General features: G+C 38.8%; 1 protein-coding gene across 1 annotated transcript in view; it reads right to left on the bottom strand.

Moving 5' to 3' along the window:
• Positions 1–15932, bottom strand: part of ADAMTS18 (ADAM metallopeptidase with thrombospondin type 1 motif, 18) — a 73941-nt gene that overhangs the window by 44936 nt on the left and 13073 nt on the right. The window contains exon 3 of the mRNA XM_009870522.1: positions 2247–2529. Within this exon, the coding sequence (XP_009868824.1) occupies positions 2247–2529 (283 nt within the window). The remainder of the gene's footprint in view (positions 1–2246; positions 2530–15932) is intronic.

The raw sequence follows: 15932 nt of genomic DNA, 5'->3' as shown, positions 1-15932 counted from the left end.
CTGCTGGGAACATATTTATGTAGCATAGAGAAATGACAGGCAACAGCAAGAAGGGCTTGAGAGCAGGATACGTGCATCCAGCCCTCATATCCCATTTCCAGGGTGCACTTTTTGCCTCTATGCTTGGTCAGTGGCATGGTTAGAGTCATTTCTTCAGAGAGTCAGAAAATGGGAGAAGAAATCTGTCCTACATCCCATAATGCTCATTATTCATAGCTTCTTTTGCATAAACGTACACTGCCTTTGCATCGTGAATTAACATAAAGGTATTTTAAAATACTATTTGGATAACAATAGGATTTTTTTTTTTGACACAGGATGTAACTTGACACAAGTGAGGGAGCCTCAGGTAATTAAAAAATTCCTGCCTGTGCCTCATCAGAAAGTTACTCCAATGACAGAACTAAAACAGACGCTACTTCCTTCCATGCCAAACTGGGAAATCAAGAATACCATAGAATGCACAACAATGGTCTGCTTTCAAGAACTAAGCCACTGTGAACTATATTTAACAGAGGTTGTTATTTTTCAGAACTTCTTCTTTCTTTCTCTCAGCAGGTTACAAGTATGGACTGCAAGATGTGCAAAGAAAGAGCTTCACGGTTAAGGTAATCAAATGCCATCTTTCTGAATCAGATCCTAACAGTGCACCTGACACCAAGTTCCTAAGCAATGATGGGTAAATTACTTACACTAAACTCATCACAGTTGGATGCTAATTGCATGTTCTTCATTTAACAGAAACCCAGCTTGAATAAGCAGCTAAGAACTCATAGCTGTAATTGAAATTACTGAGTATACAGATACACACATACAATTACAGGAGTATATATTCTGATAAATATTTAAAAGAAAATCTCAGCTTATTGATTTGGTACCCAGAAGCAATGATTACTTTTGACCTCTCTTGTGTCTGTGAGTCCTCTTTATAAGACAATAATGATAAGTGTTTCTTCTCGCATCCCAGGAGGTTATGAAAAGTGTTCAAAATGCATTCATTTATTATAGGGATAAGCACTGTATAAAAGCTCAAAGGTACATGATTAATTCTGAATTTGGACAAGCAGTCACAGGGGTTACAGGAAATATGGTGCGAGACCACAGTGGACAACACAAATAAAATAAAGCACTGTAGAGCAGCTGAGCTAGCGCAGCACCATTGGCCTCTGCTCTGACACAGGCAGCAGGAAAACCAGACAGGAGGGAAAAGGGAGTATGTAATGAGATAGTTTTGAACTGCATCAGAGTGCAAATGTTTACAGGTTGAATCATAGGCTTGTGCATCTGGCATTTGAGGTCTAGCTTTGAAATCGAGGCAGAAGGATTTCTGAAGAAGCAGTCAACTTTTAATAAGCGCTCTTCAGGCCTCGGATAGGCTTCAGTTTCAGCCAGCCACCTTTTCCACTACCTCCTTTCTCATTCCTTCCCTTCTATCTGTTTTCTCTTTCTTCCTTACATGCCTTTTGGAAAAGGAACCTGCTCATTTTCTCAGAACGCAGGAAGTTGGAAGAATATAACTGGACTGAGACCATGTTTTCAATAGTGTGTGCAGTCCTGGAGACCCTCATTAAGAAACTCAGCTCTGAAGCGGATCAGCTTTCAAAAAGAATCAGCTGAATGCTGTAAGTACAGATATAGGGTCCAAGGGGGCTCTAAAATGTTCTGCAATTTGAGGGCCTAATGAAGGACTCAGAATAGACCTTGGCAGGATAATATATTCCAAAATGTTTTTTAAGAGGTGGCTTCAAGATCTTATTTAAAAAATTTACATAGGCGGCTCTTTTTGAAGATCTCAGTTACTGAAAATTTCTTTATCAAATGGTGAGTTCTGAAAGTCTTATTCTCTATCCTCTCAGAAACTAATGATTTTGAAGAATTTTTCTCCATCTTCAAGTCTAATTAGTTATGTATCCCCAAACTAATACAGAGTTCAGGGACCTGGCATCCATCACTGTGCAAAATGACTCACTGAAAGCTATGTCAAGGTCAAAAAAATCAGGCAAGGGAACTTTTAATCTAGGTAGACAACAAGAAAACTAAACAGGGATTCTGATGGCCTAATAAACAGAGGATGGCATCAATTTACAGGAATAACCAAGTTACTCATATCTATTTAACTTCAGAAATGTATAATTTAAAATTCTTATGTCTCCATCACAAAGGTGACTGTGAACCACACCTCAGAACCACCAGACAGTCTCTAAGAGCCACTACCTCAAACAAGGAGAGAAAGTTTCCTTACATACATTTCTTGCGACGTCCACAAAAATGCTGCTTTTGAAATTTTCCATGGTGGTAACCGTTCGCTTGAGCATGATACTTGTGGGAAGTGTGAATTCTGTGATGACCAAAAGAAAAGTATTTGGGATTGGACTCTACTGTGTACCGGTGCACCTTCTCTTCTGCAGTTCGTTTATACAGGACATGAGGATGGTGTCCAGCAGGTGATGTGTAGTTGTGCTCCTGGGCTAGATGCTGAGGTAATGGAGATATAAGGAACTCGATCTTCCGTGTCCTTATCAAACCTGACTGAAAAGAAGAAACAGCACCACAAATTAGAGAAAAGACTGTCAAGGTTCACAGCTGGAACATGCTAGCTCTTAAAGTGACCTCCCATCAAAGTCTAGACAGGTTGAAATATGCTCCACTAAATTAGATTTATTCAAGTTATAATCTAGATAGTCTTCCCAATTAAATTATGATTTGTTTCACTTTGGAGATGACCAGGTTTCACATCTGGTAACAAACAAAACAAAAAAGTTGTGGGATTGGAAGCATAGCACTCTCAGAGTGCCATGAATAATGGCACACGCAATATTAATCCATTCTTCACAGGACAGATTTCTTTGTATGTGTGTTTGTGTACGGGATATACAGAGCCACATAAAAAGACAATGCTTTTGGAAAATGCAACTTCTAGTAAATGCATACATTAGTAAAACAAAATACTTGAATTAAGATTCAAAGTGTTCTTTTCAGAACAAGGTGTTACTAGACAGGAATCTCAGACTTAAGGTTACTCTAAGTAGAAATGCAAGTACCTTATAGCACAACAGCACAAAGTGGAAGCATCTGAACATTTTAGTACTATCAGTGATCAACTCCCTGCAATTTAATCATCATAAATGCAGGTTAAAATTTATTCCCTTCTACAATAAAAAACTGATCAGTGGAAGCAAGTATCTGATTGTTTTCCTTCTTGGATCTCTGAAAGGCAGAAGTAAGCATGGGAAAACTACACCGTAGTTTTCACATAGTGTCTGTGCATAAAACTGCACATGTGATGAAGTGTTTCCAGGATGAGGGCCAGGGAAATGTGGGTGGCACTGAGGAAGTATTTCCATGCAGCTCATTAATCAGTTATGATTTTATTTCATTTCTCGGTTTTGTAAAACATGTTGTAATAAACACTCCTTTTTACCAAGTCAAAAAGCAAGAAGTTTCATCAGGTAACTCTTTTACATGAGATATGTAATAGTAGATACAGATTTTTGTTTTGGATCAGCGAGACTCTACCATGTGCCAACACCCTTCTGCCAAAACTGACATCCCGAAAGGACTACATATCTCTTATGCTTCAGAAAAATATGCGCAGACAAAGAAATGTCAATTGCAAACCATCTTGCCCGACATCTTAAGTCCTCCCAGATCATGATTCCACCTCCTTCCTCAAAAAGTATTCTTTGAAAATGCACATATTAGGCATGTATCACCTATGCCCTTCTGAAATGGATGCTTTTCTTTAGCCCAGCCCTCTAGGACCAGATTGCCAAGGGTATCAGGAGAGCAGTTTGAATGCTTAATGTAAGCATTCTTAAGGATTTGTGGAATTTTCTGCACTTTCAGAACTGCTTCCCATGAGGAAAACTCAACAGAAAATGAAAGGCAAGTGAAAATAGAAAGTTACAGATCTTCACAGCTTTCACTGTTTACTAAGTTAATGCTAAAACTGACTTTACGTCTATTCCAGCTGAAAAGATTTATCAGAGATATGCAAGTCCTCAACACTCTATAGCCATACATTATGCTCTTATCTTGGAAATTCCAAATCAAAGGTAGTTTCGCAGTACTCCACAATATAAGAATCTCTCCTTGGGGGCCTAATAATAGCCCTCAGAAAATCATACTGTGATCTTAATTTTAACAATAGAAAAGATTCTATAGTATGAACTGGGAGGGTCCTAATTGCCTCCTGAAAAATAACAGGAAAACAAACATAGATGACATTCTGATTAACAATTTGCCCCCTCTCCTTTCTTCAACATAAATTTATGATTATATATCTCAGCCTATATCTACTTAACATTCTAAATGAAGGATAAAATTGCCCCTGTCCATAAGAAACAGGTTTTAAATAATTGACAAGAATTTAACTTGCCTGCTCACTGCAATAAGTTGGCATATTTCAAATGTCAGTGCACATTTGGTCATGAAAAACTGCTTTCCTGTAGGGAAGAAGACTATTATTTTAATCCTTATGATGTGTGTCATCACACAATTTAGATGTGGTTCTGAGAGGCAGTCTTTATCTACTAAAGTGCACTGATAACTGTGCACTGCTAAATGATTATTTTTTTTTCAGTTAGAAAAGAGAAATGTAGTGAATCTGGTTTTTATTTCCCCATTTTAAAGGTTTCCACATCTGAAATTATTCCTGTAGGATTCATTTTGAAAATGATTCAAACCATATGGAACAAAGGGTTTTCTACATTTTCCTGTAAGAAACTGTCCCTGATGTACACCAAGTTTCAGCCTCAAATGTAATTTCTATATTTAACATTATAAGGGTGGATTGAGAATTTGTGTGTTGGAAGGGAAAGCAAGCTGAATTCTAGGCCCTGCGCTGCATGTATATTGCTGCGCTTCTACATAGGCTGTAGCTGACCAAGTGCCTTACAAATGCATTCATTTTTTTTCCCAGCAGAAGTGACCCTAAACCTCCAATAAGACTGCTTTCCTTTGCGTTTTACATCAGACACATCCTCCAAATTGAAAAATGTTGTGTGAATGAAAGATACTTTCTTTTGATAACATTTAGTTTTATGAAGTTGTCAAGAAGAAAGGGGAAGTGCCACAGAGCAATCTGGACACTCATTCAATCACAGACCATTTTCCATTTCTTCCAGGTATGGGAGGATTTCAAGGATTCATATAAAAATGATCTCTTTGGTAATTCCAAAGTAATGCTGAGAATGCTGACCTGGCTCCTGACAGAGATGCAGTCCTCCAGATGGCTGTGAGAGGGGAATAGGGCAACAATTGCCAGATACTTCTCTTGCAGATTCCTGAATTTTAGCCTTAAGGAAGAGAAAAGTGGCCTATGGCTATGGTCATCTTGGCTGGAGAATATGCCAGCTAAGAAATGCCAGAGCACAGAGGAACTTGACTTTACAGTGCCAAGGAATTCCAGTTTCTTGAAGAACAAATTTTGGCTAGTCTGTACTCCCGGGCAGTGTAAGTGTTTTAAAAAAGGAGTTTCTGGGAAGTTTTTCTCCACATACACAAAATGCCTCTCTAATTGTGAGTTAGATACATTATGTTTATCCAGATAATACTTCAGCAGATGAACAAATACTGTTAAAACTGTTATGGAAATTTATGCATTAAGCTTCCTATTGCCAGCATAGCTTTAAGTATACACATGATACTCCCTGAATCAGAACTCAATAATATCTTTCCACTAACTTTGATGGGTTTAGGACCCAACTAGAAAAGAGTCAGATAGGTCAAAACTCCATTTTTATTTCAGATTCTCTGCAATTATAACACCATGAAAGTAAGCAGGATGACAAAATCTTACATTCTTGCTAAGTCTAGACAACACAGCATGAAAAAGACCAGGGACTCCCGTCTATTCCCCTCTCTCTCCCACTGTGGCTATCGCTAATAATAGCAGTAATTGTGAGAATATGGTGGGAAGGAAAACCCAAGAGACTGCTCAGTTGGAATTTGTTGTTCTCTTGTTCTTCCCTCACAACACATATTTGCTATCCTTCTGTAAGGGATATTCCATGCCACTGGAAAGTAAACAGAAGGACCTATGTTGATCTGTATGGTTAGCAAATAATTCTGAATCAATAAATTAGAGGAACTTGCAGTTTGTTTGTAGAAAAGTTGAGAAGAGAAGGCAGCATTCCTCCCACTTGTTATTTGTTATGAAAGGTTTGCTTAGCTCTGGGCTAAATGAATTTTCAGATCCAACATGTCCTTGTGAAATTCCTCAGTATCAGGCTATTATCACCAAGGTGAGGCACTTGGTCCACTTTCTTGGTGTGTTTCAAAAGGACGAAGAATCTCAACATGAAATTTGGGCAAGGGAAATGATAATAAAATACCTGCTGCAAGATTTTTTTAAAAATGAAGTTAGACAATATAAACTGAAAAATAAGGAGAATTTTTTAAACCACTGAAAGTTCATCTTAACTGTGCAAAACCAGGTAAATCTTCCACTGATTTCTGACCCACACAGAATGCTTTTGAAAGTCACATGCTAACATATCTGTTTCTAACAGGTCTCATTGGTCTCCTACTAGGACAGCAAAAAGGCTGCTCCCATTTTCCTCCCTCTGTGTTCTTAGACTCCGAGTGAAGCTTTTGGCAGCTTACCAGCCTGTATACCTAATTCATTTTGAAGTTTCGGCATCTCCAAAAATCAGACTCTCCATAAAAACCAGCAGTGACAGCGAGCAAAGGATTTTCAGAACATATTTTTTGCCTATAATTTAACAGAGCTAGGTTCTGAGATAGTAGACCAACCCTTACTCTATACTAGAAGAGTCTTGTGGCTGTGGTTTCTCTGTGAGCATACAAGGCACTTTCATTACATACTAATTAAATTAAAGGCAACAGCTTGGCTACATGCATATTAAAGTTACGGAAGTTGCATAAACCAGATGCAAATAATGAGGTAAGAAGCATAATGAAACGAAACTGAGAGTTAAAACATACGAATAAATGAACTGCAATGCCACTGTTAAGTGTAACTACTTAATACTGACTGATGAGAAGTTAAATTATAGTTTGTATAATGACAAGAATATCTCAACTAAATAAGTGCTAAAACATTTGCATGTATTGCCCGAGGAATACTACTTGTACCTAGAATCCTCTATTCAGTGTTACCAGCATATAACATAAAATTAGGTACTAAAAAACGACTGTGTCTTAACTGACAACCTAAAACAATTGCCTAAGAAATCAATGATCTATACCATTAGATGAGTGTGCATGTACTCTGGATGAAAAACCGCTCAAAAGGAAGAGTTAAATGTCATTTCACACCCATTAAAATAGTTGCAAACATTCATGCAAAGTTTTAAAAGACTGACAAAAGGCCAACTGAAATTGGCATAAAGCTTTCCACAGACTTAAGTGGACATTGATCCAAGACTTCTGTTGTGTTATTTCCCAACTGTCCAGCTCCTAAAAACTACAAATCATTGATTCAAACATAACAAGAGTTACAGTACATAAAGTACAGAGACATGAAGTACAGTTTTTAGTTCTACTTAAAACAAATAAAAATGTAAATTAAGAACTTCCTTGAAATATAAAGAATAGGAACAGATGATTTCTGGTTATTTAAAATTATCTGAGGTCAAAGATGTCTATATACCTAATATTCACATCACAATACTCTTGGGACCATCTCATGTCACAGCACATTGGAGTCTTTCCTCATTCACTTTGCAGTGAAACTCATGAAATTATCTTAGCTAAAGTTAATTTTCATCAAAGTTAAGCTCTCATTTTCTGCCACATGCTCTGCAAAGTCGCTGGCACTTTGACACCACAAAGGAAATACAAAAGACCTCTCTTTGCCACCAAAGAATTCTCTTGCTGGAGGAGAAACTTTCCTAGCTCCAATGTCCCACCTGTGGGTTTTGTCTGCCTATTTCCCATACTGGAATAATGAGCATCTTAGAAGAAAGCGGGTAAGATGCAGATCCAGAGAACATAGAGTCACAGAATCATTCAGGTTGGAAAAGACCCTTGGGATCATTGACTCCAACCATTAATCCTCCTCTACAAAGTTCACCCCTAAACCATATCCCTCCACACCACATCTAGATGACCTTTAAACACATCCAGCTATTCACGTAATTTAGAGATACCTGACAACAGCCAGAAGTTGCTTTTGGGCTAAGACTGGCCTCTAGAATTGGGCAGATACCAATTTTCAAATACCAACACGCTGCACTGTGTGTTAAGTTTGCCAACATCCATCTTAAGGATTCCTCTTTCCTCCAAAGCAAGGATTTTCAACCAATACAAAGTTATTCAAAGCAATCCTGCATCATGTAAGCAGTCTAAATAAATTATTGTTTCTTTAGAGAATGTGTAATGAAGTAGACTCACCTCTTGGGATGGGTCAAGTTGGTAATCTGACTATAGACTACATACAGAGAAACTATAACCTTACTAGAGTCATAAGCAAAACTACTTCCAAGAATTATAGCCAGCAGTATAGTGCAGCCTGACCTGGAATTGTGGATACCTGATATTATTAACTGACTTTTTGAGAGATGGATTATTGAGCACCTCTCAGGTTAGGGTCAAAATGTCAATGCTCTGGAAAACATAATCAAAACGAGCAAATTAAGATGTGAAATTAGGTAGAAAAAATGACAAGCAACATATCTGGCAAAGCAGAAAGAAGGAGCCGAATTGCAGAAAGCATTGCTGAGGTGAAAGATACGTTTACCCTCGGGAAGCATCATGAGCAAACAGGCAAACCAACGGCAGTAAATCATAGTAATTAAAGAAGTTCATTCCCTCTCCAGGATGACCTACAGCCCCTTTTCTGGGTGGTAACTGCAAAGGGGACAACAGCAGCTAACAGAGCTGAGGCGCATTTTGCCTCCATGTACTGTTTCTGTTCCCCTTAGAAGGGCACTTCACACAGAATCACCCATGTTACTGAAGCACTGGGTAAAGTGAACAAGCTTCTGAGACACAGTGACGGGCACAATCCATGATTCTCCAACAAAAACTGAAAAGTCTGGACCCTAAATCCATACACAGGTTGTTAAATAAATGACCAACTTTTGAAGAGTGTTAAGCACCCAGTAGCTCCCATTGAGCGGAACATTGTCTCTGCGAGCAATTCCAGAGTGTGTTTATACCAATTTGGGAAAGAAAATGTTCTGGGAAACTAGTGAGAATGGATTCTCAAGAGGTTTCCAATAATACAGATGTATTATTGAAGTCAGAAATCCCATGATTAAAACTCAGGGCATGTTCATTTTTGATCCTATCCCAAACCAGGCAGCACAAAGGAATGTGAACAAACTAAATGAAAGAGAGAATTTAACTAAACTTTTCCCTAGCTTTTATGTTTGCCAAAAAAATTTACCCATCCTTCAGAAAAGTATCAAGTCTGTACATGGGCAGTTACTACCCGGTACTACCCTGGAGTCAGAGAAGTACAAATGTAATGTTTTATTGGACAGGGTCCTGGGCTGATGAGAATAACCTCAGCAGACCTTTAGTGATTTCCACCCGACTGTAATATCTGGCTCTGTACCACAGCAAATGTTTAGGTTAAGTTAATGTCCTTTATAGAGACTGAAATATTTGTATTGTGAAAGAAGCATTAGAATCACTGGTTGCCTATTCTGATGTGAGAATTGTGCAGCAGATCACATTTTCCTTTAGATTCTAAGTGACTCACAGAAATAACTCAATTTATTCTGTTTTCTAACATAACATAGATTTCTTGCAAATGTAAAATGTTAAGAGTTCTTAACAATATAGTATTTTATTATCTGAAGATCTGACAGAAGGAGAATACGGTGTTTAAATTGCCAGTCTGAGTTAATCATGAAAGAGTACTCTGTTTGGTTGCCCAAAAAAAAAATGCTATGCAGAACACTCAGCAATTATTAAAACAAGGTAACAAAATTGCATGTCTTTAATTATTCCTATATGAAAAAAGACAGTGTTACCTCTGAATAGTGCCTTTGTATTTCTGCAGTTGACTGAACTTGTTTAAAACATCTTTATGGAACCCCCTGTCAACATATGGCAAATAAGGAAATATTCTTATTTGTTCCTCCACTTAGGGTAACTGAACCACTCACACTGGCATTTAAATGTATTAAATTGGTATTTATTGCAGGGTAATGAGATATTCTAGAACTAGCACCAATTTGATTGCTTTGCCACAGATTAAATACTTGCTTGTCAGTGCGTGAGCACCCTCATTTCTCATTTTTTGGGTTTTTTTTTAAGAAACAGAAGTAGGCATGATAAACGAACAGAAGAAAAATACTAATGTAAACTACAGACACTAACTATACACTAACGATATTTAAGATACATGCCAAAAGTTTATCAAGTTGCACTCAGGATCCCTTCATTAATGATTCCATCAGTACAGCTCTTTGACTTGCTGTAATGGTTCCGGAAGGCAATTACCTAAAACCAACAGCTTGAATTTAGGCTTGGTAGCTGTACAAGCAGTTGGGTATGGCCTGTTTAAGCAAATCCCTGCATCTGTAAGATAAAATCTAGATATTTTATTAGTTATGACAGTTCTGAAATCCATCACAAAGGAAACAGGAAACAGCAGGATTGTTTCATGAATGCATTTATGCTTCACTTTTTCTAAAAAGAGGCAGCCCACTATTTGTTATTTGCTGTCTTACAGTTGATTAGTTACATACAGTACCTCAAGAATAACAGAACAACTGACTTCAGAAGGCAGCTTAGTTAGTCCCCTTATCTAGCATCCCTTGTAAACTGAGCGCACAGCTTCAGATAATCCTTGAATTGTGAGCGGAGGTGTACTTTTTGGAAATTTTTAAGTGTAGAAAATGCAGCCCTCTCTGTCCTCTCATTCTGTGTAACAGCACAAAATAAAAGCACCATTTATATTCTTCTTAAATCTCCAAAATGTGACTTCAAGATGCCTGGATCTTTAACAGACCTTTGGACAGGGCAGAATCTCACTCTGACATTGGTTTGCTATGAATTCTTCATGCTTCTTGAAGGATTAGGTGCAACGAAAATCTGCTGGCAAGATTCTCCTCCTTCTTTGTGTACAGCTAATCAATTTTATGTGGATGGAATTCAGGTATACTAATGTTTTAGGCAAAGTGTATACCTTCTTAATGAATCTTCTACTCGTATGGTTCTGATAAAGGCAAAACCAATGAAATTAGGACATAGTGACATAGAAAATGCATAGTTTAAAAAACCAAACAAACTGATAATCAAAAATAAAATCAGTACTTGGAAATTCTTTTCCATAGGTACTTTACATTAACAGATGCTTGCTTGAATGCTTCTGATCAGGAACATTCCTCCCTATCAGACATGCAACTCCAAACATTAAAAGTCATGAATCAGGCTTTGCAGGAAACAACACTATACATTACGAGATTTTTTTTTAAATTAAGAAGAAGAGCTTTGGTGTTATATTTTCTTTCTGATTTCTTGAACCATTTTCAACTGAGTTTTAAAAAGTTTTTTTTACCCTTTATCATCATGTGTACTAGATTCAAACTTGGGGTTTTTTTAGTGAAAACACAGCCTTTTGAGTGATGATGGGACTTTGGCAGCCGGACATTTCAGAAGAACATTTCATACCATGAGTGAAAGCAGCAGACAAGCCTAAAAGACTTCCTCTCCCTTACAAGGTGCCCTGTTGAAGTTGCAACCACTGGAGACGCTTACCCAACACGCTTAGACACCACACAGGGCTAGCTGATGGCAGACTCTCCACTCTGTGCAGACGTCTTGGCTTCAGAGAGACTTACACTGACTGCATCAAAGCCGCAAAGCAAATGCTCTAGACAGTGGCAGTTCACTATTCGTACCCACTTTTCTCCAGCAAAGATCCTCCAGATAAAAGCTTCAGCCTGGCAGAGCTGACGCAAATGAATTTGAGGGGGCAGAAGATCTGAGCCTGTCTGACCTGGGATAATTTGCATTCAAACAAAATAAATCCAGCTCAATTCCCATAGCAATTTTACTTTGCTATGAATAGCTGAGGCAGCTCCAATAACGAGGAGCTCGGGTTACATCTGATTGCCAGCTGTACTGCTTACTAAGAAGTTAGGTCAGTGGTTCCCAACCTTTTAATTTTCCTTGCCGGAGTATACATTGCTATGGATTAGTTACATGAGAGAGTGGTCACAAGGAACTCTGTAGGGAGCAAAGTATCAGCTTTGCTGATATTCCACATACACAGACATATACAGATGTTGAAATATCTATGTGGGAAGCAGAAAGGGAGGGGAACAAAGAGCTTAGGCCATTAAGGGAATGGAAAACAAGAAGTAAAGATGGACCAAGAGTGAGAATCCTAGGCTGGTGCCTGGGTTATCTGGATTAAACTCCCAGTTCTTCAGCTTCTCTGTTCCCTGTTTCTCAGTTTTATAGGCAGGATTTTATAATCAACCCAGGAAATGCTCAAAAGAGACCTGTGAGGGCTCACATTTGACTCCAGTTATATGAAAATGTATCCATTTTCCTCACTGTAAGCCCCAGACCCAGCCTTCATCATATCACTCAGTAGCTTGAGCTGTGACCTGGCGACCGGCTGCACTAAGCCCAGAAGGTCACAGCATAGCTGGGAATGTGCCATCTAGCAGGGCTGCACGCTGGCAAGTGCCCTGCTCGAAGACACATTACTCAAATGTGGCTCTGCCCATCATCTGCCTCTCAGCACATCACTGGAAGGACTTTTGCCATGTGACCCCACTCACAGGAACAACAATGCTACATGGTGTGTGACCCAGAAATATGCTGTCACATTCACTGGAGTCTGAGAAGGCTGATAGGTTTGCTCATACCTAGGAGTTCCTATGCTGTAATGTTTTCTATTTTTCACATGCCTATAGAGAAAGTGTGATTACTTAGCATGTGAAAGAAGGAACAGGAAAGAATAAATTTCATCTCCTAATTTGCTGTAATCACTTCTTTGAAGCAGGAGAGCAGCCTAGGTGTGTCTGAATCACATTTTTTCTCAAGAAACGAAAAATCAGTGAATTTTCAGTATAAATTGAAGTGAATCCCTTCTTCAACCCAATACATCGATTTATATCTCCTGACATCCAGTCTACTGCCAGGGTCAGAGCACAACATACAATTCTAAACCAGTATTTGCAGTGTTAACACAACAGTTTCCAGGTATTCAAATCCATGTTTGACTTGTACTTACTGAACAGCCCTGCAGAACTAACTGGTCACAAAAGTTTATGCTGGTTTTAGCATACGCAGACTTTAGTGAATTATGTGACTATTTAGAAGGGATGAGTCTTAAGAAAAGTATGAAAGATGGTGCAGGAGCATTTACTTCTGCCTTTTCAAAGAAGAAATCAGTTCTACCATGCAACTCTGAGAATCGGAAATAAGAACAGAGGACTAAGAAACTGAGGAGAGAACATAAAAATTCCCATTTCTCCAAAGTCTCACAGAAACTGATCCAAGACGGGAGAACTTTGATTCCTGTGTCTGCAAGCACCATTTTCTATGATTTTCAAGCTAGTGAATAGCATTTTTTCATGAAAGGACTCATACAGCAGACTGTTTTCAGTGCACTACCTTACATATTAGACTCCCCAAATACAGTCTATGGAGCACCAGAGATTAAAGTAACCCTGTGATGATCTCTGGGATCTCAAGAAATAGGAAGGATAAGGTGACAAAGGAAAGGTTGTGCCTGAAAGCATTTTTTTTTCCTATGAGGTATTCTTTATATTAAATTGGTCCAAGAAATCTGTTGCCACAGATGTTGTCATGATGTTAAACATTATAGGCCTTCTTATTGAAATAAAAATGCAGCAAAGTCAAGGGAGGTACAATTATATGGAATTTTTTGACAGCCCAGCATGCTGTGAAGTTATAAGAGGATGGTGAAAAGAAAAATCAGCAGAAGATTTAGGAGACAAAATTTCCTAGGCAGCCTGACCTTCTTTCTGCAGTGAATCTACCAAACAGTGGGTTAAGCAAAGGTCAGGTTAAGCATAGGTTAAGAAAAAAGTTCCAAGAAGAGGAATGTGCTGTCAGGGTCACAGAGGCTCAGGGACACCAGGGAAGTGTGTGAGAGTTACAGACACTTCAATCTCATCTGTAGTTCCCAGTCACAGGGCCTGAGCGTGCTCTCTGGTCCAACCTGACACCACCAAACATGAGACCTGAGTTTGTTCGCGGCCACACCGCAGCCAGCAGCGAGAGAAGTGCTGCACAGCCTTGCTGCTGCTGGATCTTGAGCCCTGACTTAGAGATCAGCACATGCTTGGTGCGCTGAGAAGTGCTGCATGAGTCAAATAAATAGTATGTTAAAATACACCAGCTCCCACAGACAACAGCATTTTGTCTGCTTTCACAGGCAAGAATTAGAAAAGTGAATGTGAAAAGTGAAAAATGTGGTGCCCCCATTCTGAGTCTCTCTGAAGCTCCATGTCACTTGCACAGCCACTGACTTACCATTCTCAAATTCTGTCTTCTCTACTAGGGCCCGTCCCTCACATGAATGTATCCCTGACTTCTCCCCAAAACAATCTGGCAGCTCAGTGACCACGACAGGGGGATTCCCTGCCAAAAAGATTACTAGCATGAAGGTAGTCAAGCCTTATCTGTGCCTACACATTTTCCTACACAAGATTATATGTGCCTTCAAGAGTTGAGTGCAATTCCGCCACTTCTCAGTGAGAATTTGCCCAGCTTAATGTGTCATAACTAAAGATGTGACTCTTCATCCAATCCACCTGGGTCATCAGTCATTTACTCCACCTTTTCTTCTTTCCAGGTGGTTACGTAAACAGAGGAAAAGCCAGAAGGACGTCTTGTTGTGAAACATTTCCTCTCTTCACAGCACGTTACACCATACACTCCTCTCACAGCATGAACCCAGCAGTATTAATGTGCTATGCCAGTAAATCAGTCACAAGTAGCACCATAGGGAGCTTAAATATTGTGAATGTATACCATATAACCAGGAAATGTCCACTCCCTTTATCTGTCACAAACAAGGAAATTGAAAGCTTTGCAATTTTAAACTGCCCATCAGTTGCCATGAATCAATCAAACATCTTGCTATGGAGAGCCAGCACGCACCAGAACGCTGGTAAGATAGGAGAGCATTTAAACTACACTCCCCAACCTGCTGGAATAGTTTCAGCCCAAGATTTCACATTCAGTCACCACTGTCCAGGGCCTCTTCTTATAAACTTCCAATGAACCCTTCGAAAGGACTAGAATAGGATACTGAACTTTCAGAGTTTTACAAATTATTTATACTATTATTAATTCTCACAAATGTCACCAATTTGAAAGAATATTTTTTTCAAGAATAAATTTTACAGGATAATTTACTGACATAGTGACTTATTCCTTTCACATATATTAACAGATAATGATAGAAGTCATGCAAAACTGATATATACCCCCATACTATTATTTTAGCAATAACCTTCCATCCATCCACTTACTAAAAAAATATCCTCTTTAAAATGTAGGTGAAGAAACACAAAGGTGCTGATTTAAATTATAATTACTATTTTGCTAGCACATAATATAGTTATTGAATGACAGAAGAGACAACACCTGTACTTGTGTAACTATGGGAATCATTAATAGTTCACAGACAATGAACACTGAGTTGCACTGTCCTTTGTAAAATCAAGATTAAAGGATTGGCACCAATTCAGTGCATTGGTACAGATATGTATGTATAAATTTCTTTTCCTTTTTATCAGCAAGTAAAATGCAAAAAGTCAGGTCCAGAGGCTAAGCTGTCACTAAGGGCATGTGGCATATCCATGGAGGTACTTTGGAGCGCACAGGCGTTGTTCAGAGGAGGCTGATGGTGAGCTGGAAACAATCCCACGAGAAATGCTCCACATCTTCTCCTGCTAAATCTAACACAGAGGTAGGGCTGTGGAGGTAGAGTGACCTTTGCTATGCACAAATGCTAGCTGGCA

This window comes from Apaloderma vittatum, unplaced genomic scaffold (genome assembly GCF_000703405.1).
Source record: "Apaloderma vittatum isolate BGI_N311 unplaced genomic scaffold, ASM70340v1 scaffold22025, whole genome shotgun sequence".
In the NCBI taxonomy this organism is placed as follows: Eukaryota; Metazoa; Chordata; class Aves; order Trogoniformes; family Trogonidae; genus Apaloderma; species Apaloderma vittatum.
The sequence above is the reverse complement of the archived record's forward strand: the minus strand, read 5'-3'. Positions and strand labels throughout refer to the sequence as shown.